Consider the following 23222-nt stretch of genomic DNA (forward strand, 5'->3'; position numbering starts at 1 on the left):
ACAAGAGTCCAGCACAGTGCTGAGGCCACCATTGGGTTCCTTCAAGGGAAAGGCTCGTGACTTTGACCAGGAGTCTCCTCCCCTGCTCTCCACCCCACAACTCTCTCCCACGCTGTCTCTGGCACATGCTGCGCAAGCCAATCCAGATTCCACCCCCCCACCCCCAATGTGGTTGCTTTGTTTATTGCCATACTGAAATGGAAGCGTCAGATTCGCAGGCTTTGCGGCGGCTCTCCTCTGCCCCAGATCAGTCCATGCCCTGGCTTTATTTATGTCTTCCATCCATTTGATATGTAAACATGAAGACTCCTCCTGGGTGTGTCTTGGGGAAGGGCAGGGCTTGGGTCCCGAGGAGTCCATGGTGCTGCTTAAACCTTGATCTGGAAAAATAATAATAATCAAACAACGACTCCCAACTGAAGGCGTTGCGATCCATGCTTCGGGTTCTTGTATCCAAGTTGGATGATGGCTGAAGTTACATTGAAGGCCTTGTTCTCAAAAACTGGGGGTTTGTTCTCCCTCCTTTTCTCTGCTTCTGCAGTCCTGATGCGCCTTTCTCCCCACACATCTCCAGCAAGCCCCTCCCTGGTGTTTGACCCTCCACACCCCATCACGGGAACACGGGGGTCAGTCCCGTGTTGCAGGCCATGTTGTCCTTGCCGGGAAGCCGCCTGTCATTGAACGTGTGCATGTTGATGACGGCGTCTGTCTTCACCATGACGGGGGGCTGGGGCTTGTGTTTCACCCGGCGGTGGCAGGTGAGAGAGAGCCTGATCTCGTCGGCCATGGCGCTGCAGAAGGAACGCTGGAAGAAAGGAGGAGGCACAGGAAGGAGGCTTGCATTAGACTTGGGGTGAAATAACCTTGAGGCAGAAATCAGCACGTGACCTGGGAATGTCGCAAGCACAATGAACCTGCAGTGGCTCTTGCTTGCTGAAATGGGAAGCATGCAGGAAACAGACTTGTCAAGGACCAAGGGACCATTACAGGCCGGTGTGCTGTGTGTGTGCATATGAGCATGCTGCCAGAGCAGAATTGGAGCCAAGAGGACAAGTTTCTAGATCTCATGGTTGTTGTACTGTTACTGGTGCATTCTCACGAGGAAAGGATTTGTAAAACACTTTTGTATGTTCATTGCTGGCAGCTCTGGGGGCAAAGTCAAACTGCTGCATTAGCAACACTGAAGGTTATTTTATTCATTCATTCATTTAGACTAGAGTATTATTCTCAGTATTAAGGTATTATTATTACTAAAGTCCCAGGGCGGGTTGCTGTGTTAAAACACAATGCAAAAACAAACTAGAGCTATAAAAATAAGAGGGCGAGGTCCTGAAAATATGCACCTCAAATGTCAAAAGCCAGAGTAAGGACGTACATCTTCAACATTCTCTGGAAGCTATTCAATGTGTATGTGCCAAATACCACCTCTGTGGGGAGGGAGCTTTACAGCTTAAGGGCCACCACATATTGTCTTTTATATTGTGTTTTAATGCTGTAATCTAACCTAGAACATTATTGTGAAGGGCAGGTAAAAATTATTCAAACAAAATAATTGTAACAATAATTAATAATAATAATACAACCCCATTTCAAATGTCACACTGAATCTGCACAAGCACATTCCCGAAAAGTGGAGGGGCTGCTTTTGGACAGAAAGTTCCTTTAAGGAGCTCATAGGGGTTCAGGTATATCCCGTTCTTGTTCAGATTGTGGGTTTGTTTTTTTGTGTGTGTGTGTGTGGGGGGGTCAGATTGGTGGTCCCTGTGTGCTCCTGCCACAGCCCATACCTGCTCCCGTTCTGCTGTTTTGCGCAGCTTGTAGATGAACTCCAGGGTGGCCACAAAGACGGAGAGGACCAGGCCAGCCGCCAGGACAATGAAGAGCCCCCCGATGTTCTGGATCCCAAGGGCACTGGCTTCTTTGTTCTCCTCCTCAGGGCAGCCATTGCTTCTCCACCACTTGTCCTTCAAGGCATGCAGCTTGGCCTCTTCCTGGAGCTGGAGGATCGCAATGGTGATCTTGTCTCTGTAGGGTGAACCTGAAAGTAGGAGGCACAGAGAAGGTGGGCATGCCATTATATGCAAAGCAAAGAAAGCCAAATGCTCTGCACCCCAACAAGCTGGATCCCTCTCCCACAACCCAACCTGGAAGCACTGCAGGAGCCAGTGAGTCCCCAGCCCAGCATTTGGAGCAGCTACTACAAGCATGCCCTTAGCAAACCCAGTTCTTTCATTCTCCTGGCCAGGCACTGCTTTTCCTCACCCATAGGAGTGCCGATCCCATAGCCCTTGGAGTCTATAAGACCCCCAATCTGAGTCAGGTTGCAGTTTCTTTGGGTGATGTACTCAATGGTGGTGGATTCCATCAGCAAGGCATAGTCGGAGGTGAGGGCACGCTGGATCCCTTCTTCGTTGTTCTTAACGAGAGCTGAGGGCTTGCTGCTCATGAAGGCCCACATCTTTTCAAAAGTGGAGATCCTGGATTTCTAAAATGGCAGACCCATGGAAAACAGAAAACAATGTATTTAATAATGGCAGGAAGCCGAAGGCTGCAAAAAAGCATCTCTGCCACACAGACACTCTTCCCTTCTCTGTCCAACCTGAAAGCATCACAGCGCTTCCTCCTTCCACTGATCTGTCAAAGGTGTTTCATGTCCCAGGAGATGCTTATGGAATAAGGCATGCCAACCCTGGAACTCAATTTCAGAACTGCAAGAAAGCAGTTGGTCTGCAAAATGCTGGTGATGGACTATGGCTTGTACTATGGCTGCACAGGAAAAGCTTACTCAACTGTACTCTGCAGTTGCCCAGATTGTTTGTTTAATTGTTTGTTGGTCTGTCTGTCTGTCTGTCTGTCTGTCTGTCTGTCTGTCTGTCTCACTCTCTCACTCTCACTGTCACTGTCACTCTCACACAATCATTCTGGGAGCAACCAACTGTTCTCCTATTGCTTCTCATGATGGATGGTGTCTCAATTCTGGCTTCTAAGTTACTTGATAGTACTTTGTGTCAGTACACAGAACAGCCTTTGCAAACCTGGCAGCCTGGCTATACAAAGGAGCTAAAGGACTGATGAGAGTTGTAGTCCAAAACATCTAGAGAACTGGCTTGTGTTGTGTATTTACATGCACACACATTCTTGGCTCATCTTTTTTCTGAATGTAACACCCCTGTAACATTTCCCAGTAGTGATGTATGGAAGTGAGAGCTGGACCATAAAGAAGGCTGATCGCCGAAGAATTGATGCTTTTGAATTATGGTGCTGGAGGAGACTCAAACCTATCCATTCTGAAGGAAATCAGCCCTGAGTGCTCACTGGAAGGACAGATCGTGAAGCTGAGGCTCCAATACTTTGGCCACCTCATGAGAAAAGAAGACTCCCTGGAAAAGACCCTGATGTTGGGAAAGATGGAGGGCACAAGGAGAAGGGGACAACAGAGGATGAGATGGTTGGATAGTATTCTCGAAGCTACTAGCATGAGTTTGACCAAACTGCGGGAGGCAGTGGAAGACAGAAGTGCCTGGCGTGCTCTGGTCCATGGGGTCACGAAGAGTCAGGCACAACTAAACAACTAAACAACAACACCCCTAGATTACCAGTGGAAAGGGAACAAATGGATGATATTCTACTCCCTCTCTATTAATGCTGGAATTCTGGGTCGCCCAATGCAGTTGTTCGGCACAAGGTTCAGGCATGGGCATAGCCAGGATTTTTGTTAAACGGGGAGACTTTTGATAAGGGGGCAGGGACAGAACCTCAGTTATTTTTATTGATTTGGGGGGCAGCTGCCCTCTTGCCCCACCCCAGCTATGCCCATAGGTTTAGGACAGGCCAAAGGAGATATAGAATGAATGAATGAATGAATGAGTAGAATTCATTGCCTCAAGATGCAACGATAGCCACTGCTTTTGGTGGCTTAAAATAAATAAATGAATACACGGAGAGGGATGTGTCTATCAACATCTGTTACCTAACCAGAACTTTCAGATACAAAAACAGTGTGCCTCCGAATATCAGAAATGGGGGAGAAACAGGCAGCTGACATCACTTCCATGCTGGGGGGCCTGAGCTAGAAGCAGAATGAAGGACCTTTCCTTCCTTCCAGCAGGGAGTATTCTTTTGTTCCTCTAAAACAGGGGTTGTTAACATGGTCCCTACTACCCACTAGTGGGCGTTTCAGGATTCTAGGTAGGGCGGTAGGTAGCACAAGCTGAATCCTCCTTTCATTGAGCACTGGTGGGCGGTAAGGAAATTTTACCATCAAGAAAGATGCATTAGTGGGCGGTAGGTATAAAAAGGTTGACTACCCCTGCTCTAAAACAATCTAAGTTACAATTGGGTAGTCCCTACTCAAATGTTACTTAGTCTTTCCTATGCCGGAAAGCTATTGTGAAGTTAAATTAGGGAAGAGCTGCAAAGTATTTCACACACTGAAGATAACTACAGAAATACAATCTCAGCTGGCAGCAGCCAAGTTGGCAGGATGCGGGAAGGGGCGGCAGCGCTGTTATTGACTTTCACCTAAATCATGCAATGAAGACGATATGGCTCAGAAGTGCTTCAGGGTATGATATACTACTTCTTATTACCATCAAGTTCTCTCAACCCAGTTGTGGGAGTTTTCCGCCTTGGAGGAGGGAGGCCTGCCTCACATCACTGAAGCCATTCGGTGAGCTACGGGGCCCCTCCTGTAGGAGCCATTATCTTGTCTTTAAATGCACTCTGGACTGTTTGTTGTTATTGCTTTTGTATGGGAGGGAGGTGCAGCTCATTTCATTTGCTGTTTTAAAAGTGAGAGTCATAAACGGTAGCTAAGGAGTCATATACCAACCATTAGGCGAAGAACATTTGAGTTCCAGCACTTTCCACAATAGATTACACACGGAACAGAACAGAATCCGGCCACTTTGGGGCATAACCCTGAACCATAACACATTTATCTCTTTATTTCACTTACCATATATCCCACCTTTTTCTCCACAGAGCTCAAGGTGGCTTACAGAGTTCTTCCCCGCATTAATCCCCACAACAACCGTGTGAGGTAGGTTGGGATGAGAGGCAGTGGCTGAACTCAAGGTCACCCAATGAGCTTCATGGCCAAGTGAGGATTTGAACCCTGGTCTCCTAGTCCAACACCCAAACCACTACACCACACTAGCTCCCCACCACACATGCTTTTATAAGGAGGGGCCACCCACTTTGGACCTAGCACGACTACCTGTTTCCCTGACCCAGTGCAATAGCCAGATGTCCACTAAAGATCTCTTTTGGGTGGATCCTGTGGGAATGTTCTGGGGTGCAGGAGAGGATATATTGACTAATTATATCCTTATCCAACTTGTGCTAACAAGTTCCCAAAATATCAGCAGAGTTTATAGACATTCCCCTTTAAGTTTGCAACGGTAACGTGTGCACAGGTTCGCTAGAACCTCTATAATAATTACTCTGGTAATTTCCCCTTTGTTCCCTCTTAAAATACAAGACACAACACAGTCTTTATAAAAGTATAAAAGAGTTTACTCACGATCTGTTCACAATATGATCCCAGACGGCAGACAGGCTCAAAAAGGTTACATATACTTAGAATCTATCTTGTTGCAAGATAGACCTTATCTCCTCCCTTGGCTGAGAGCCAAGAGGGCATCTTTACATGCTTCCTCATCGAAGGAAAATGGCAGAGAGAGAGAGATGGCTGCCTGCCCTGTGCTTTTGTCATTACCTGCACAGGTGAAGCCACACCCACCTCTGGTCACATGCGGAGGAAGTCCGACCCCAGGAAGTTTACCTGCTTGCTGGACAGACATCCCTCCACATGTTCTAACATGTACACTCTAGGAATGTTGTCATTGACTGCTCCTGTGTTTACATCCTACAGATCCCTCAAATGGCCTTGGGGAATTACATTTTCTGCCTGCTCCATAGTGTTCTGGCATTGGGGTTTAGAAGGCTTTTCTGCATATTGTACAACGGGACACAAAATGTGCTATTGGGAACAAAGGTCCTTGCACCAGTGGGAGTGTCACTGAATTGGGATTTGCAATGATGCAGGGGCCATTGGACTGTCCTGTATAGTAAATAAGAACTATTGACTCCTACAGAGAAACTGCCCCTGTCACAGGGTGTAAGCAAATCGGTAGTGGGGAGAGCACATTCATGTTCATTTGGCCTTTTTCTCTTTTAGTGTGGGGTGCCTGGTAGGGAATTTGTGCCATTGAAAATCTGCTTTTAAAAAACCTTGAGAGTGTCATGTTTAGATTTGATTTATTGGTGACTTTGTATATTTGGTCATACCTGGAAGGTCATGAGGGCTGGTAAGGAGGTCAGGTGGGCTGCCCTGTGTCCATTTCTGTGGGAGTTGGTGAGGCTTGCAGGAAAACCAGGCCATGGTCAGCCAGAAAACCTAACCAAGCAGAGGGCCTTCCAGACATTGGACAGGTCTGCTCCACTTTACCGTGGGGAGGAGTTGCCGTGGACCATGTGGCCACCCACTCTCCTCAGGGGGTGGGGGACAAAGTCCCGTGTTGCCCTGGGGGATCCCAGCCATGTCAGCGATCAGCCAGCCAATCCGCTGGCTGGAGGGGGTGTGGCTGGGACCATTTAAGCAGAGGGGTGAACCGGAGGGCTTCCTCTTGGCTCGCTTCCTCAATCTCCCTCCCTCCCTATTTTGCAGGTTTTCTTCATTGGCCTTGCTATGGACCTTGGTTGGTCACCGTTGAGGGGCCTGGTAGGAATTTTTCCACTTGGCAAATTGGCACGAAAACCAAATTGTTAGGTTTGCGGTTAGGCATTGTTTGACCTTATGAGGGGGGAGGGGAGCTGTGGCCATCACCTGCCCCTCCAAGCTTAAGGGTATTCCGTTAAAGGAATCCGGGGGTGTGGATCTTGTCCAAAGTCCGGGACGGGGCTAGGGCCATGACCCAACCCCGACGGGAACACCAGGGGGAGCTTGAGTTGGTATGCATCAACGGGGCTCCCCTTTCTCGTGGTTTACCCTTACCGGACTCCCTGCACAACGGGCAGCAGTCAGATATAGTAGGGTCAATTCAATGCCTAAGCCAATACCGCTCACATTCTGTAATCAATAAAGTTGTCCTTGTGTGTGTTATTCTTCAACGAGGGGGTGGTTTCCGGGTCTCAACACGCAACTACCTGAGAGCTTGTCCCTGCAGAGAGCGACAGCCAAGAGGTCATGAGAGGCGTAGCCACTTCCAGATTCTGAGCCATAATAATAATTTAAAAAGGAAACACATGAAAACAAAATATGGCACCAAAAAGAATGAGACATAATTGGGCTTAAAAACAAACTTTCCAAGCAGATCACATATTGATTTGATGCCCCAAAAAACAAGTTGTTAATTTTTTTGGCATTTGATAAGTTGAACAAGTGTCTAAATCTGAGGTCCCCTTTTGAGCTTGAGCTTTGGGAACAGCCAAGGATGGTCCCTTCAAACCAGATCATTATCGATACTGAGCAGCTAGTAAGATCAAGAAAACAGAAATATTATTTGGATAGAAATATTCCAAAGTAGCTAGCCCTCCCAGCCCTCCCTCTGATTGTCACTGGATACAGCCAACAAACCAGCTGGGGTAGGACCCAAGCAGAATAGTGATATTATTGCTTTCCTAGATCTGGACACTATACATTGTTGATGCAGCCTGTAATTTTGAGAAACAGCCCCCAAACCCCTAAACCTATTTGCCTGCAAATTGACATGCCATGGGGCACCTATCTTGTTTTTAAAAATCACATAAACAATCATTCTGAAATTTTGTAGAATCCATGCCTTCAGGAGTGAACTAGCCTGCAAATTTCATCCAATTCTGTCCCATAATAAAAAGTCATAGATGTTCTGCTTTTTAAAAATAATCAAACTTAAAAGTAACTGAGCATATTATCCCTCCAACTAACTTTTCAAATGGGATGGGGGTGGAAGGAACAGATTTGGATAGGACCCCCCCCCCCCAAAAAAAAACCCCACACCAAACTGACCAGCCGATGAAGGGCTTTGGACCGAGGCTATTTTCCATACTGCCAAAACTAGGTCCAACCTGAATCATGTGGTCTGTTCTCCCCGTTACAACAAAACATATAGGAAACTGTTTTGATTCAACTCTTTTTAAAAACTATAGCTTGTCTCTAGTCTACGGTCTCCAGCAAGCTTGATTTCCACTAAAAAATCTTGGGGTGCATCTATAAAAATATAAAGCTATACCTCCACTGACCCCCCCCCCCGTTTAAAGGCCTAAAAGCTATGGTGGGGGTGGGGGTATGCATGCCATGTTCTTTTTTATTGCTGTAAATGTCAGTCATGCTCCAATGGAAAGCATCTTCAATTAGGGCTAGGCTTTGATTACATGCAAATTAACTCCCACTTTCTATTGCTGCATCACCTCGGAGAGAGTATATTCTTTTTTTAATAACCATATTAGTTGTCAAATGTCCACTGTAATTGCTTGCCATTAAAAGCTAACAGTCAATACAGCAGGCAATTAACAACATCAGCTTTTGAAGTTAATCAGGTATCTGTCATCTATTGATTTAAGCGCCATGCAGAGATTAAAAAAAACAAAACCCCACACACCCAACAACAACGGAAGATTTATTGAGATGCTACACCCTTTGTTACATCATGATTGGATGTTATAAACATACTCTAGTCTCTAGCAAGTGAATTTCGGTTTAAATGGGTTGTTTTGTTCAAATTAATAGAAGCGCTTTGCAATAGCAGCTGTTTGATGGGCAGCCCATCTGCTAATTTTGGCATCCATTCTTCTTTCATGGCAAGCACACCCTCTGTGCAGGTTGCCAGGAAACCCTGTTGCAAATCTCTCTCACACACACTCTCACACACCCTGCCAGAATCATCCCTGGACTGAGGAGGCCAAAAGACTCTGGGTGCTGCATCCACCATCCTTTGCGGGGCTAATTTAAATGTTTAATGTTTTACTGTGTTTTTATATGCACTGTAAGATGCCCAGAGTGGCTGGGGAAACCCAGCCAGATGGAAAGGGTATAAATAAAATTATTATTATTATTATTATTATTATTATTATTATTATTATTATTATTATTATTCATGGAACAAGAAATGCAGAGGTCAGATGGGGGCACCAGTTGTGTGAGAGACTTTGAGGTCAATCTCTCCTCTTTGCCTGAGCTAGTCCTGAATGAAAGATGCTGCTATTCATGGAATGACCGCAGCATTTAAAGAGACAGGACACCAAGGCAATGCAAGTAAGCTCCACGGTTAGGACCCATGTGAGCAGCAGGAAGCCACTCTCTGAAGGAAACTTATAGAATTGTAGGGTTGAAAGTCCAACCCCTTGCAATGCATGAATCACAGCTAATAACCTGAGGCTTTTGCTTTGAGTGTTTGAAGGGGTCTTTATTCCTCTCCTTCTTTCTCCTGCCACCCATCTCCTCACTATCCCCTTTGCCCACTGGGACTGCTACCAGGTTTCTGCCTGTGCTCAGAAGAGTCCACCACCCATCAGGACTTAAAGAAGGCAGCCCACCTCTCAGGCAAAGCAGTTCCTAAACCATAACATTTATATACTCCTTGAATGTAAAAAAACCTTCCAAGCAGAATCATCCCACACACATTTCAAATGCTTTTCATTTCTAAGAGGAACGTCTGCTTTGTCCAGACACATGTCAAAGCACTGTTCACACATGCATGCTCCTCACTCGCTGATGCCTTACCTGTGTGAAGCTGCACGAACAGAATTTTGCTATTAACCTCAGTTTAGATCAAAAAGAAAAAGCCTTTCAGTAACTGGTTTACAGTGCAGTCATAATTGCTGGGCAATTATGTATATGCACGTGTGAACGCCCTGATACACAAACTAATAAACTGCCCCTCACTTGCAGTAGAAGGCAAAAGCTTTGTGTTTCCATCTGTCAAGAGGCTGGAACAAGAGGATGCAAGGTGGCTGTCAAACAGAGCACATCCTGCTCCCTCCTTCTCTCTCACCCCTACAACATCATCATGCTTCAGGGTTTCCTCACCCTTACTTGTGAAGGAAGCTGTATTTTTAAGGTTTGGTCAGCTGCAAACACATATTAAACACCAGTGTGAACAAGCACTAACTCTTCAACATATGTTTTTTCAGTTCCAACTGGCATCAGCAGTTAAGTGAAGCTTAACTGTTTTCTTTCAACAACTGGCCTGGGGTGGGGAGCAAATGCAGCTCTCCAAACATCTCTGTTTAGGACTCTTCCCAGGACACTCCTTTACATTTCCCCAATTTGTACACCAAATTTAATTCCCACTTTAATTCATGTATTATGTTGTTTTTGGAACAAGAGAGTTACATGCCCATGCTAAAAGGAGTCCCAAATCCGGGGACCAGTTCAAATTTCATGCAGCTAATTACAAAACACAAATTTGGCTTGACCATTGGTCGCTTTCCCAAGAGTTACGTCTCATCCAGAGCCAGTGTGGTGTAGTGGTTAAGAGTGGTAGACTCGTTATCTGAAGAACTGGGTTCATGTCTCCGCTCCTCCACATGCAGCTGCTGGGTGACCTTGGGCCAGTCACACTTCTCTGAAGTCTCTCAGCCCCACTCACCTCACAGAGTGTTTGTTGTGGGGGAGGAAGAGAAAGGAGAATGTTAGCCGCTTTGAGACTCCTTCGGGTAGTGATAAAGCGGGATATCAAATCCAAACTCTTCTTCTTCATCATCATCCATGACCTACATTGAAAACACATGGCTTCCCCCCAAAGAAACCTGGGAACTATAGTTTGCTAACTGTGCTGGGGTTAGCTCTGTGAGGGGAAACAACAGTTCCCAGGTTCTTTGGGGGGAGCCATGTGCTCTAAATGGATAGTGGGTGGATGTGACCTGTCCAGATTCTACCCCACAGCAAACAGAATTTCACAGTGTGGGGGGCGCAATGAGCAAAGGGTTCTGGCGTCTGACAGGAGTTCAAATCCCAGTTTCTCCTTGAAGCTCACCTGTCTTAGCAACCGTGTTGTCATGAGCCTAAAACTGAGAGGCCTCTTTTTGAAGAAAGGATGGGATAAGAATGCAACATTTGCAATGGTCTGCTTTGAAAACAGTGCCTGCCTTTCCAGGGACAGCATTCATCACAGGAACATAAGACGAGTCTGATGCCCCGTCTAGGGCAGCATCTTATTCTCACAGTGGCCAACCAGTTGCTTCAGTGGGAAACCCACAAGCGGGACCTGAGCGCAAGAGCCCTCTCCCTTCCTGTGGCTTCCAGCAGCTGGTATTCAGAAACAGTGCTGCCTCAAACTATAGCCCTCTCCTCCTCCATGAATTTGTCTCATCCTCTTTTTAAGCCATCAGCTTGGTGGACATCACCATCTCCTGTGAGGGTCATTTCCATAGGAGGTGATGACTGCGGCAGAGTGTGTCTTCATGGCGCCTGGGCTGGGGTACAGAGGGTGACGTGAGGAGGATGCCACAGGGCAAGCACACATCCTTCCAATTAGTCTAATAGGACTGATTTGAAGGGTGCATGCCTGTTGCATCCTTCTCATGCTGCCCTGCCAGTGCTCCCCAGAAATACAGTGGGACCTCGGGTTACAGACACTTCAGGTTACAGATGCTTCAGGTTACAGACTCCACTAACCCAGAAATAGTACCTTGGGTTAAGAACTTTGCTTCAGGATGGGAACAGAAATCACAGTGTGGCGGCAGCGGGAGGCCGCATTAGCTAAAGTGGTCTTCAGGTTAAGAACAATTTCAGGTTAAGAACAGACCTCCAGAATGAATTAAGTTATTGACCCGAGGTACCACTGTATGTGCCTGAGGCCATCGCTATGGCAGCCCCCCCAACACTACGCCCCTTTGCCCAGGGGTGCCAAAACTTTTTTCAAAGAGGTTCAGATTTGATCAAGTGAACATGTGTGATGGCTGACCACAGTTGTTGAGCTTTTTCTTTTTCTTTACGTTTACCTCAAAGTTGTTGGGCTTTTTTTAGGATTTTACCCCAGGACATATACTGCCACCAGGGGTGGATTAGATTGACCAGCCCCCAAAACGGACTTTGAACATGTCTGCCTTTGCCTGACTCTTATCGCAAGCCCACAACTTCCCTTCCCACCCTCACTGGCTGTCATTTGCCTTTGCACCTATCCCCTCTCCTCTAAGAGCCACACTTTAGGTTAAATTGGCAAAGAAGGAAATTAACTTTGCAACAGGGATAATCCGCCTGCAAGGCACTTCCCCCTAGCTCAGGCTTCCCTTCTTCACATGCACATTACAACTGAAAGACACTTTCAAAGCCCCCTTTAAATCTCTTAATTAATTTCCGTCTTAAGCAGCATTGTGTTAAAAAAAGAAAGAAAGAAAAGAAAGTGTGATATCGTAGTCTGCTGCCTCTCTCAATTAATTTCTTTTCAAATTGTGGAAATAAATGCAAGTCTCTTTTCATGCCTTGATGTGCTGAGTTGCTGAGAGGGATGACAGCAAAAAAACTGTCCCACTGATGGCAAAGAAAACTGTAGAGACCCCAACCAGACCAGATAGGTAGACTCCTCTTCTTCCCTCACACTCCATTCATGGCCGCGGGAGTGTTTTCTGAACTTCTTTTCACTTCAGGGCCTTTTTGCTTGAACAGGACCAGAACCTGATGAAAAGTTTACAAGGGTTGAGCCCAAACTCTCATCCTAGTGAATGACTGAAACCAGAAGAGCCATCCTGTTGGGTGGGGGCAATGAGGGCCTGTCCCACCCAGTTTCCTGTTTGTGCCTTTGGAGGGGGGCCTTGCAGGCAGATCAAGAATCTGGGAAAGCAAAGAGTTTCACAGCAAACTATGAAGTATGAGATATTCGACAGTGGAATGGTCTCCCTTGGGAGGCTGGGGTCTCTCCTTCCTTGGAGGTTTTTCAGCAGAGGTTGCATGGCCATCCATCATGGATGCTTTAGTTGTGATACCTGGATTACAGGGGCTTGGACTAGATGACCCTTGGGGTCCCTTCCAACTCTACGATTCTACGAAATCTGGTTTAAGCCAGTTGTGCTTCACCCTGTTGTGGGTCCTGCCTCTTCAGAAGTGAGCTGGATATCGTCTTGATGGAAGAGGCGGCGGTGGAGGGATGGAAGTTTGTAAAATTATGCATAGCATGGAGAAAGCAGCTAGAGAAAATGTTTTCTCCCTCCCTCATAACACTTGTGGACATGCAATGAAGATGCTTGTTGGAAGATTCAAGAAGTTCTCCTTCACACAACACATATCTGAACTTTGGAACTGCCTCAGGAGGCAGTGAGATCATTCCTGCCTGAGATCATTACACCATCTTGGATTGATTTACAAGAGGATTGGACAAATTCATGGAGATGAGGGATATTGATGGCTACCAACCATAAAGGCTATGTTCTGCTTTCACAGTTGGAGGCAGCATTGCTTCTGAATACCAGTTGCCAGAAACCACAAGAAGGGAGAGTGCTGCTTTTTTGTGCTTGGGTCCTGCTTTCAGGTTTCCCCCAACTGTTCAGCCCCTGCAAGGAGGCTGGACTAGATGGGCCATTAGCCTTATCCAGCAGGCTCTCCTGATGTTCTCATAGTCTCATGATGGGCGAGGGTCAGGTAAAGCAGTTCTGGCCAACGACAGCACTGTCATGTGAGACGCCAGGAAAGAGTGACTGCGAACAGGCCGCATGATCACAAAGGCAATAGCTTGAATCCTGGGTCTGAGAAATGACAGCACCAAGCCTCATGCAGAGAACCAACAGATGTTGGTGCAGAATCTGAGCACACGTCTTCGAGCTGCTGCCTTTGCTGTGGCCTCACAAAACCTCCTGTGTGGCCTATTTATACCCTTTTGCTATCAGCATGGCAGAGCAGGCCAATTGGTTGAAACTAAACACCTGCAGGGCACGAGAAACTCCTGCCCTCCCACATCCTAGCTCCGGAGACATTTCCCATGGCAAGAGGAGATGCGGAGAGATGCTCATTCGGCTGTGCAAGGACCACCAAGGCATGTGCACGATTGTGCATTAGCACATCCAGGCAGCAGCAGCAGCAGCTGACATCTATTCAGCTTTTATCCCTGGATCCCTTACTGGATTTGGGTGAATTTCCAGTGCTGCTGTGTTGCTACTGCTGTGGTGGTTTTTCCACACCAGTTCATCATTAGAAAACCACGCCTTGCATGGGGGACATCTCTAGCTACGAAAAAGGCAAATTCCATGCTAGGGATCATAAAGAAAATTTTTTAGATGCCAGTATTATAATGCTGTTAATACAAATCTATGGCGCAACGACTTTTGCATTACTTTGCACATTTCTGGTCACCTCACCTCAAAAAGGATGCTGTGGAGCTGCAAAAGGGCAAGCAACATGATCAAGTGGACCTATGAAGAAAGTTTTGCAGAATTTGGGACTTCTTAGTTTAGAGAAAAGAAGAGGACGATACGACATGGTAGACGCTTATAAATTTATGCATGGAGAAAGTGGGTAGAAGAGAGTATTTCTCCGTCGCTCATAGCACTAGAACTTGTAGTCATCCCATGAAGCTGCATGTTGGAAGATTCAGGACAGATAAAGGAAATGACTTCTTCATGCCACACATAGTTAAACTATGGAACTCACTGCCAGAGGAGGCAGTGATGGCCACTAACTATGAAACTTAGGAACTCTGTTTTCTTGAGAGAACAGGATACCTTGTGGGCCTAAAAATATCCAAACTTTTTTTTTTGGATGGGGGTAAAGTCTGCTCCCTCCCTCCTGCCCACCACCCAGAGGAGGGCTTGGGCAGGGAGCACCCCTTCCAGAATGTCCCTTGTTCTGTTCAAACCTAGTTTCTCACTGGCAGCATGAAACCACATCACAAGGCTACCTAGACTGGAGATAATTTGAGCAAACTTCCTCAAGCATCATCTACAATTAAGCTTCACAGGTCAGTTCCCACCTCCACAGTGGCCTCTGGGCCTGGTATATTGCCTTCCCTTCTGCCTCTGGGTCCTGCCTCCCCACTCATTGCAGCAGGTCTGGGTTTAGACACAGAGTCCTGCTGCTGCTGTCATGCCTCGTTACAGCCGTGTTCCCTGTTGCTTCACAAGACATGGACACACTTTTTGTTGCCATTGACAACTCTGAATATATCCAGGAAGGATGCCTCCTAAACAGAACAACTTTACAAACACATTAATAAAAAGAATAACCGTGCAATCCTTGTCCTCACCTGTCGGTCACAGCTAAAGAAAAATGCATCCCATCATTTATTTACACCCCACAGTTAAGCTGCCTCTCAGTGTACCCCTAGAGAGGTCATTATCCAATATTATAGCCTAGGAGCTTGAAAACGGCCCTGGGCTGTGCCAGGGGTCTTCTGCAACACTCACTTTCCCACTCGCCAGCCTGCTATTCTCTTGGTACAGTGTGCTGGCAAGACCTGCCCCTGTGCTAGATTTAAGTTGATAAGCATTTCCTGCATTGATAGGTCGGAATGATTTCCTGCTGCTTTCCGTACTTTCCGCACAGGTCAAAATCGCACACACACACACCTGGCAAGACCAATCTGCCATAACCAGTAACCAGCAGTGCAAGACTCATTGCATTAATTGAAATCAATGTGTGAACTCCAGGCCTCTGGCCTCAGTTCCCCCTTGGATCCTGATCTTCCAGATGCGAAAGCTCCCTTCCTCGTTTGCTCCTTTTTTGCTAATTATTAGTAGCTATACAGCATGTAGCCATTGTGTGTGTCTAGTGCTGCATGATGAGCGCTCTCTCTCTCTCTCTCTCTCTCTCTCTCTCTCTCACACACACACACACACTGCAAACTCCCTCCCAAGTTTCTGCTTCTCAGCCTGGCTTGACAGTTGCTCTCTGGGCACACAACTTGCTAGTCAACCTTTTTTTCCTGGGAGCACTCAAGGGTACGCAATACCAGCAGCTATTTTTCTAGAAGAAAAGCACCGAGTCAACCCACATTGGCAGTGACCTTGGAAAGCCAAAAGAGGGTAGGTGGGTATTGTTCAAGGAAGGCGGGTGGTGCTATTAGCCGTCACGTAACCCCCTCCACCACAAGCACATTGCTCTGAACCACCCCGCCTCCCAGTGTATTTTTGGGTAGAGGACAAGTGAGGAAAGGCCAGCCCTGACCATTCCCAGGGAGAAGCAGGGGAGAGAAGGGGCCTGCATTCCTCTTCAGATGCTCCTTGCTGCCTTTGTCATGATTGATGCTCCAATCCCACAGCCTGGCTGTGCATTTCCACGTCTGCCTGGAAGTGAGGATCGAACACACTCAAATCTCACCTTGAAGAAAGTCATGGTGGCGCCATCCTTCACCGCCCCATATTCGATTTTGGTTTGCTTGGCCAGGTCGTCCGCCGAGTCTATGGGTGACTCCATCCTTTCCACGGTCAGGAAGGCAGCCAGGTTGGCCGTGTAGGAGGAGATGATGATGAGGGTGAAGAACCACCAGATGCCCCCAATGATGCGGGTGGAAAGGGCTTTGGGCATCAGCTCAGAGCCTGGGAGGAAGGAGAATAGGGTGAGAGTGGAACAGACTGGAAGGAAGTGCAGGAAACACACCACCTTTTACACACACACACACACACACACACACACACACACACACACCTCAAACCTTATTCATTGACACATAGAACTGTAGAATTTAAAGTGGCCCCAAGCAAACCCTTGCAAAGCCGGAAGCACGCTGAAGAATCCAACCTCTGTTTAAAGACCTCCAATGAGGGGGATTCTGCCACCTTCCAGGGGAGTCTGTTCCACTGTCAAACAGCTCTTAATGCCAGAAAGTTATTCCTAAGATTTAGTCAGAATCTCCCTTCTTGTCATTTGAATCCACTGGTTCAGGCCCTACCCTCTGGGGCAGCAGAAAGAAAGCTTGCTCCATCTTTTATGGGGTGGCCCTTCAGGTATTTGAAGATGGCTATCCTATCGCCTATTTGTTGCTGAATTGTAACTGTTGCACAAATTAATCCATTTTAAAAATGGAAATGAGCCAGACTGCTGTGCTCAAAGAAATAGTCATTTACCTTGTAATGCTTCCAGACCCTGCCACTGCCACCGCCTGCTCCCCCCCCTCCCACCAGCTCCTGCTCCTGACCTTGGGCACAGCCAGCAGTTGATGAGGAATTTTCAAACCAAAGTAATTAACGGAACAGCTTTCATGTGTTTTAAATAGAAAGCCGCTTGTGAACTTTTATGGGTGTTTTGTTCTACCGTTTAAAATAATAATAAAAAGAGGCGCTTCTTTTATACAGAGTGGTTTTTCAGAAAGGATCACTCTAGGGAAAGGCTTCAAATGCACAGGCATTTTTTAAAAAGTATCCAATTTGGGGGTGGTGGGGAGAGAAACGATCAAGGGTCTAAATAGCAGTTGGAGGTAGGAAAATATGGTTTTTTTAAAAGGGTATAACGGCCCTGTAATGACTTTGAGTGAGGAGGGATGAAGGACATTAAGGGCTCCTCTATTTTGGTACTGGCCTCTCCTGGTGCCTATTAAAAGCAGAGAAGCTTTCTTTTTTTTGGGGGGGGGAGCTGCTGCTGCTGCTACCGCCCTCCAAGGACATCTCTGGTCTGGAATTGGGGGATCAAAAAGTCAGCTGAATCAGGGCAGGATTAATTTTTTTTTGGGGGGGGGACAGTACCACCCTGGTCCAAAGACCCCAGACTTATATTAATACTAAAATTTATTAGTCAGTTTTTTTGCCATGGCAACTCAAAGTGGCTCGCAAAACAACCTACAACCTTCCCCATACATACGTTAAAACCGGGGGAGGGCATTAAAACATCCCACCCACTCCAAAAGGCCATAGATAGCTAAAACCAAAGTCTTGGTTTAAAAGGAATGTTTCTGCATGACACCTGAAGATGTATCATGACGGCACCAGGTGAATCTCCCTGGGGAGAGTATTCCATGGATGGGGAGCCACCACTAAAAAGGTCCGTCCTTATGTTGCCACCCTCCAGACCTCCTGTGGGAGGGACACATGAAGAAGGACCTCAGATGATGATTGCAGGGTATAAGCCTGTTCATATGGGACGAGGGCGTCCTGAGCCATATAAAGTCAAAACCAGCACTTTGAACTGGGCCCCAGAAACTATTGCGGCAAGACCAGACTTGGTGTTATGTGCTCAGACTGTCTTGCTCCACAGGAAGCAACCTGGCCACAGAATTCTGCACCAGTTTCCAAACCGTCTTCAAAGCTGGAGAACACAGAGAATTGGAGGGCCAGGACACCAGAGACTCAGGTTCTGAGCTTCAGGAGGTGACTTCAGCTTGTTTTTATTTTATTTTAAGGTTTTTATTTCACAATATATAATAAACAAGGCTGGCTTGTTGAGCCCACAGAAGCATCCTGTAGACGCTGGGCTAGTCAGAGCCACGTTCTGCCCCATGCCACACCCTTGCTGGGTTGGTGCAGGTGGGAAAACAGATGGGCTTGACCACGTGGCATTTGATGCCAGTGTGCATCTAGTCACTTGATAATCTAATTGCTAATCTCTATCATCTGGCCAAATTCTGATATGTGACCCTCAAGTTGTTAAAATCTCCTGATTTCACCATCATTGGCAATTGGCAAAAATGGGAGAGATTTCAAGGTTTTCAGGAGGGAGTGAAAGAGAAGTGACTGGAGACCACCACCACCATTATTAACTACTACTACTACTACTACTACTACTACTACTACTATTGCTTAGCCTTTGTCCCAAGGTCCAATGTAGGCCAAAGATATTGCCCACTAGCAGGCAGCTCCTCCCTCTCTCCCCATGTGGACATCCACCTCCTTGGGAGGAGGGAGGCCTGCAGGGATAGGGAATCATTGTAGGGTAGCCAGAAGATAGAGAAGAGCTGCCTCCTAGGTTTAGCGTGGTTCAGATACCAATAAAATAAAAGGTCATGTTATAAACCTTTTAAAATGAGTGCCTAGTGCGTCTACTTTTTCCTGAGGCTTTTGTACTCAGTGGACTTGCAAGTATGAGAGAGCGAGGCAGACCCACGAGGCTACAATCCTAGCATTGAAGAAGCGATTCTGAATCTAAGGGCTGCATGCAACCCCAGAACCCCATTTGGTGAACCAAAACAAAAACAAGTGTGGAGATGCAGCTTGTTTTACAAAGCAAGTTGTGCAAGACACCTGGATTTTTGCCTCTGGAGAGATATAGCAAAAACCATTCCCCATCCTTTCTCGGAGTTTCCTGACTAGCCCACAGTGCTGATTTGCTTCTGGGAACTGCCTTAGAGTGAGTCAGACCCATTTGCCCATACAGCTCAGCATTGCCTACACTGGCTGGCAGCAGCTCACTCATCAGAGTTTCAGGAGGGGACTCTCCCAGTCCTACTTGGAGATGCCGTCAGGGATTGAACCTGAGCAACCTCACTATCATAGGAAGGTGTCTTATACTCAGCCAGACCACTGGTCCATATAGATTAGTATTGCTTACTCTGACTGGCAGCAGATCTCCAAGAAGGGTTCTTTCCCAGTCATACCTGATGCTGATGGGAACTGAACTTGGGAGCTTCTGTATGTAAAACAGATGCTCTACCACTGAGCTATGAAGTGAGTGGCCCAGGCAGCAGAGGCAGATCCCAAGGGCAGTAAACCTGCCCTGAGCTGGTACAGCTCAATTAATGGCCAGAGCCACCAGTGAGGTGATGGATTTCGGCCCCTGGCTTCCACAAGGCACTCAGGGGAGAAGGAGGAAGAGCGAGTTGGCTCCGTCATGGCAGCACCCGAGAGCCTCCTCAGCGGAGGAGAGACAGAAGCTGGTCTTGACAAGCACTCCTGTAATTGTTAAGAAACAGACTCCACCATTTCAAAACCAATGTCTTTGCTTGTCATCGTCTGATGACAGAAACTCCCCGGCTGCCTCGCGACAAAAAGGGAGAGGAGGCGCAACATTATTTCTCTTGCTCCAGAGGCAATTTTTTCTCTCTTTTGACAAGCGCAACTACGTTTATCTTGCACCTGTCAACACACAAACACACACACAGGTACACACCAAACAAGAGTGGTTTGCGGGAGGGGGGTGTTTGCTCAGGGGAGGGGGGCCTACCTTGCTGCATCAGCGCTCCCATGCCGAACCAGAAGCTGTTGAGGAGGGTGAAATTGTTCTCCACGATGTCCGAGCCTGGATTGCAGGGGTGGGCGTCATACCATTCGTAAGGGCTAAACCTGCAGGGAGAAAGAAGGCGGGCATCGAGGGAGGACTCCTAACAGACAGGGCAGAGAAGGCTGGTGCAAAGAACAAAGGCAGCTGGCACTAATCCAGCTGGTAAAGGGCTATCTGGGGCTCATACATTTTTGTCTGTTACAAGGGAGTACAGTGGGGTCAGGGACCTTTGTGTGAGAGAAGGGGGGTCACAGAAGTGCCTCTTTCAGCAGCATGTGTTTACACCCTCCTTGCCCTTCTTGTTCAGTTGACGTCTGCCATGCAGGACTGACTTTTCTTAGGATACCATTGCTATGCATGGGACTGGATAGAGTTGCAGGAGCAAATGAAGGCAAATCCCTGTCCTTTACATTTTAGAAATCCCTTTCTTTTTGAGTAGCCATATCATCCCTATTTAATGATGATGATGATGATGATCAAGATGATGAATGTGTCATTAGTGGACTGGTGCTTTCCTGAGGACTGGTCTCTGTCTGCCCTGACCAGCTGACAGTCTAAGATATGACACTGAGAAGGCAGTGAGGAAGCCTGTGAGTGGGGTGGAGTCAGGGATAAAAAGGGGATGATGACAATAACATCTCTTAGCCGTGGATCAGGTCCTATAACAGCTGCCCCAAGCTTGCCACTTTTGTTTTACTGATAGTTTCCAACAGAAGGGCAGAACAGGTGACCTGCTTCCCCTATCTCCCAAATTTGGGTTACAGAGCTACATACAGCCGTACTTTGGGAGTCGAACAGAAGCCATTCCAGAAGTCCGTTCGGCTTCCAAAATGTTCGGAAACCAAAGCTCCTGCAGCCAATCGGAAGCCCCGTCAGACATTCGGCTTCCAAAAATAGTTTGCCAAAACGTTCGACTTGCAAGGCATTCAGGATCCAAGGTACGACTGTAATTGACTCCCCCTTCGAGCATCTCAATGATCAGGCCAAGATGACAGTGGTAGGCCTTTTCCAGGAAGCCTTGGCTGGTGTTGTCATGTAACATTCTCATCTCTGCTCCTTCCTCTTGCTGCAAAGATCTAGTCAAAGCCAGACCAGTTAAAGGTGGATTTGAGGAAGAATGCAGGACCTTTGGAGCTCCTTACTCACATTTTCCAAAGGTCCTGCATTTTGCATGATAATTAATTTAAATTCTGCATAATTGACATAATTGCTTCGGAACCAAACAAATTAATTAGCACCGCAATTTCTCCCTCTGTGATTTCCCCCTGGCTTTACAACAGCCTCATCTCCTCCAAACGCTCAGCTGAAATGGAAATGGAGAGATCTGCAAAGAGGAGGAGGAAGAGGAGGAGGAAGGAGGAGGAGGAGGAGGAGGAGGAGGAGGAGCTTTGGCACATTTTATTATTTTGCCTCATTCATTTCCTGGTGTGTGAGCAGATACCACATTCTTGAATAACGGGGGGGGGGGGACTTTGGCATTCCCAGACAATAAGGAGCCCAATCCAACACCCGCCCAAGCTCCTCCAAATACAGAACTTCACGCCTCTGGTGTGTGGCAGCAGCAGCAGCAGTAGCAGCGGGGCTGTCCTGAAACCCCAGGTGTCAACGCACAGCCAGCCACAATTAAACATTGTCATTCATGTTGATGCCTTGACTACACTACAAAGCAACACCAGGCAAAAGTGGCCACCTAGAAGGTATCATTCTACATCTCTAACCTCAGCGACATTTGGTGGATTCAGGCTGCAGCTCCATCAATAAGCTTCAAAGCCTTATTAAAAGCTCTGATGGATCAAAACACTGCCATTTTGGGTCTCCAAGCAGCCACAGAGCTGGTTTTAAGCAGCAGTGACCTATGGTGGAACTGATGGAGGCCTTTATATGGTGGGGAGGCAGGGGGAGGCCGGTTTATTTCAAGAGAGGCTCATGCCTTTGAATTAAGGTGTGCCAATTTTGGCAACATTTTCCCCCTGCAGGCTAGAATTCTGGAGCTGGGCAAGGGTCAAGAGTGAAAATGTTCCCTATTATTGCTGGGGGCGAAAGATCCAATTTCCTCCTTGCCATGTCCTGGGACCCTTTCTCTGCACCCTCTTCTGCCCAGAACCATCTGTGCACAGCCTTAATTATGCAGAAGACCAGGTGCTGCTCAAAGAGATAGATAAAAGCCAGGAAGGTTTAGAGGGGAAAGTTACAGTCACGGGAACTTTAATTGAAACCAAGCCAAGGGGAGAAATTGCGCTTTGCTCTGAAATACACTCACACACTCATGTGACTTGGGGTTTATTTTGCTTGGAAATCTGTGCAGATGAAATCATCAAAGAGCAAATGTGGATGGAAAGACAGAGAGGCAAAACTAAGCGGAAGAATGAAAAGCAGAAAGCAATTCTCTCCCATTGTGGCCTGGCACAATGCAAAAATGGAGTGGAATTAATTCATTCTTTATAAGAATTTTAACTGTTGCCCCAAGGCCAGACAGGGAGTGTGTAGCTAAATCAGGTTTTGAATCTATTTCCCAGATTAGAGTCTATCCCCCAGAAAACTTATTCTCTTCATCTGCTCTTTCCCCCTTTCGAGCTGCTCTCTTGCACCAGGACACTCCCTTGAGGACTAGCCACTCCACAAATATCAGGTTCTTTGGAGAAGACTCTCCTCAAAATTGGTGTCTAAGCCTCCTGCATTTCCCCCAACCCCTTTTTAAAAGCAGACCTCTTTGCCAATCCAGATGTGCCAGAGCAAACAAAGAGTCAGCCTTCCTCCCTGCGGAGCTGATTTTGACAAGTGCATTACATGAAATTAGAGTATTAGGCACTAAGCTCAGGTAATCGCCTCCAAATGCTGTAATGGCCCCAGGGAGCCAGCAAAGCATCATAAAAGCCGGAACACCAGGGCTAATGGAGATAATGATGCTGCCACCGCTGTGGTTCCATTCTGCCTCCCTCTCTCCTCTCAGATCCCAGCCTGGACAGGCTATTTTCCTGAAGGCAGGAACAGAGCTGACCCAGAGGGGATGGCCAGGGCCCCCAGCACCCACCATGTCCCCCCCCACTTCTCCCAATTAACCCAACACGGGGAAGGAGGCCAGCAACCTCCCTACCTGCTACCAGCAAGAGACAGACAATTGTCTTTAACTGTGGGATGTGCTTTTCCCCGCTAAAGGTGGCTCTCT

General features: G+C 47.1%; 1 protein-coding gene across 1 annotated transcript in view; it reads right to left on the bottom strand.

Annotated features, from left to right (window-relative positions):
* Positions 1-523: 523 nt before the first annotated feature.
* The window catches only part of GRIK3 (glutamate ionotropic receptor kainate type subunit 3), a 190187-nt gene continuing 167488 nt past the window's right edge, over positions 524-23222 (bottom strand). Inside the window, exons 12-16 of the mRNA XM_082233235.1 lie at positions 20000-20118; positions 16229-16446; positions 2263-2485; positions 1788-2038; positions 524-805 (exon numbers count right to left, since the gene is read on the bottom strand). Coding sequence (XP_082089361.1) covers positions 611-805; positions 1788-2038; positions 2263-2485; positions 16229-16446; positions 20000-20118 — 1006 coding nt within the window. The 3' untranslated portion in view covers positions 524-610. The remainder of the gene's footprint in view (positions 806-1787; positions 2039-2262; positions 2486-16228; positions 16447-19999; positions 20119-23222) is intronic.

Source organism: Podarcis vaucheri, assembly GCF_965113315.1.
Source record: "Podarcis vaucheri genome assembly, chromosome: 7".
Lineage (NCBI taxonomy): Eukaryota > Metazoa > Chordata > Lepidosauria > Squamata > Lacertidae > Podarcis > Podarcis vaucheri.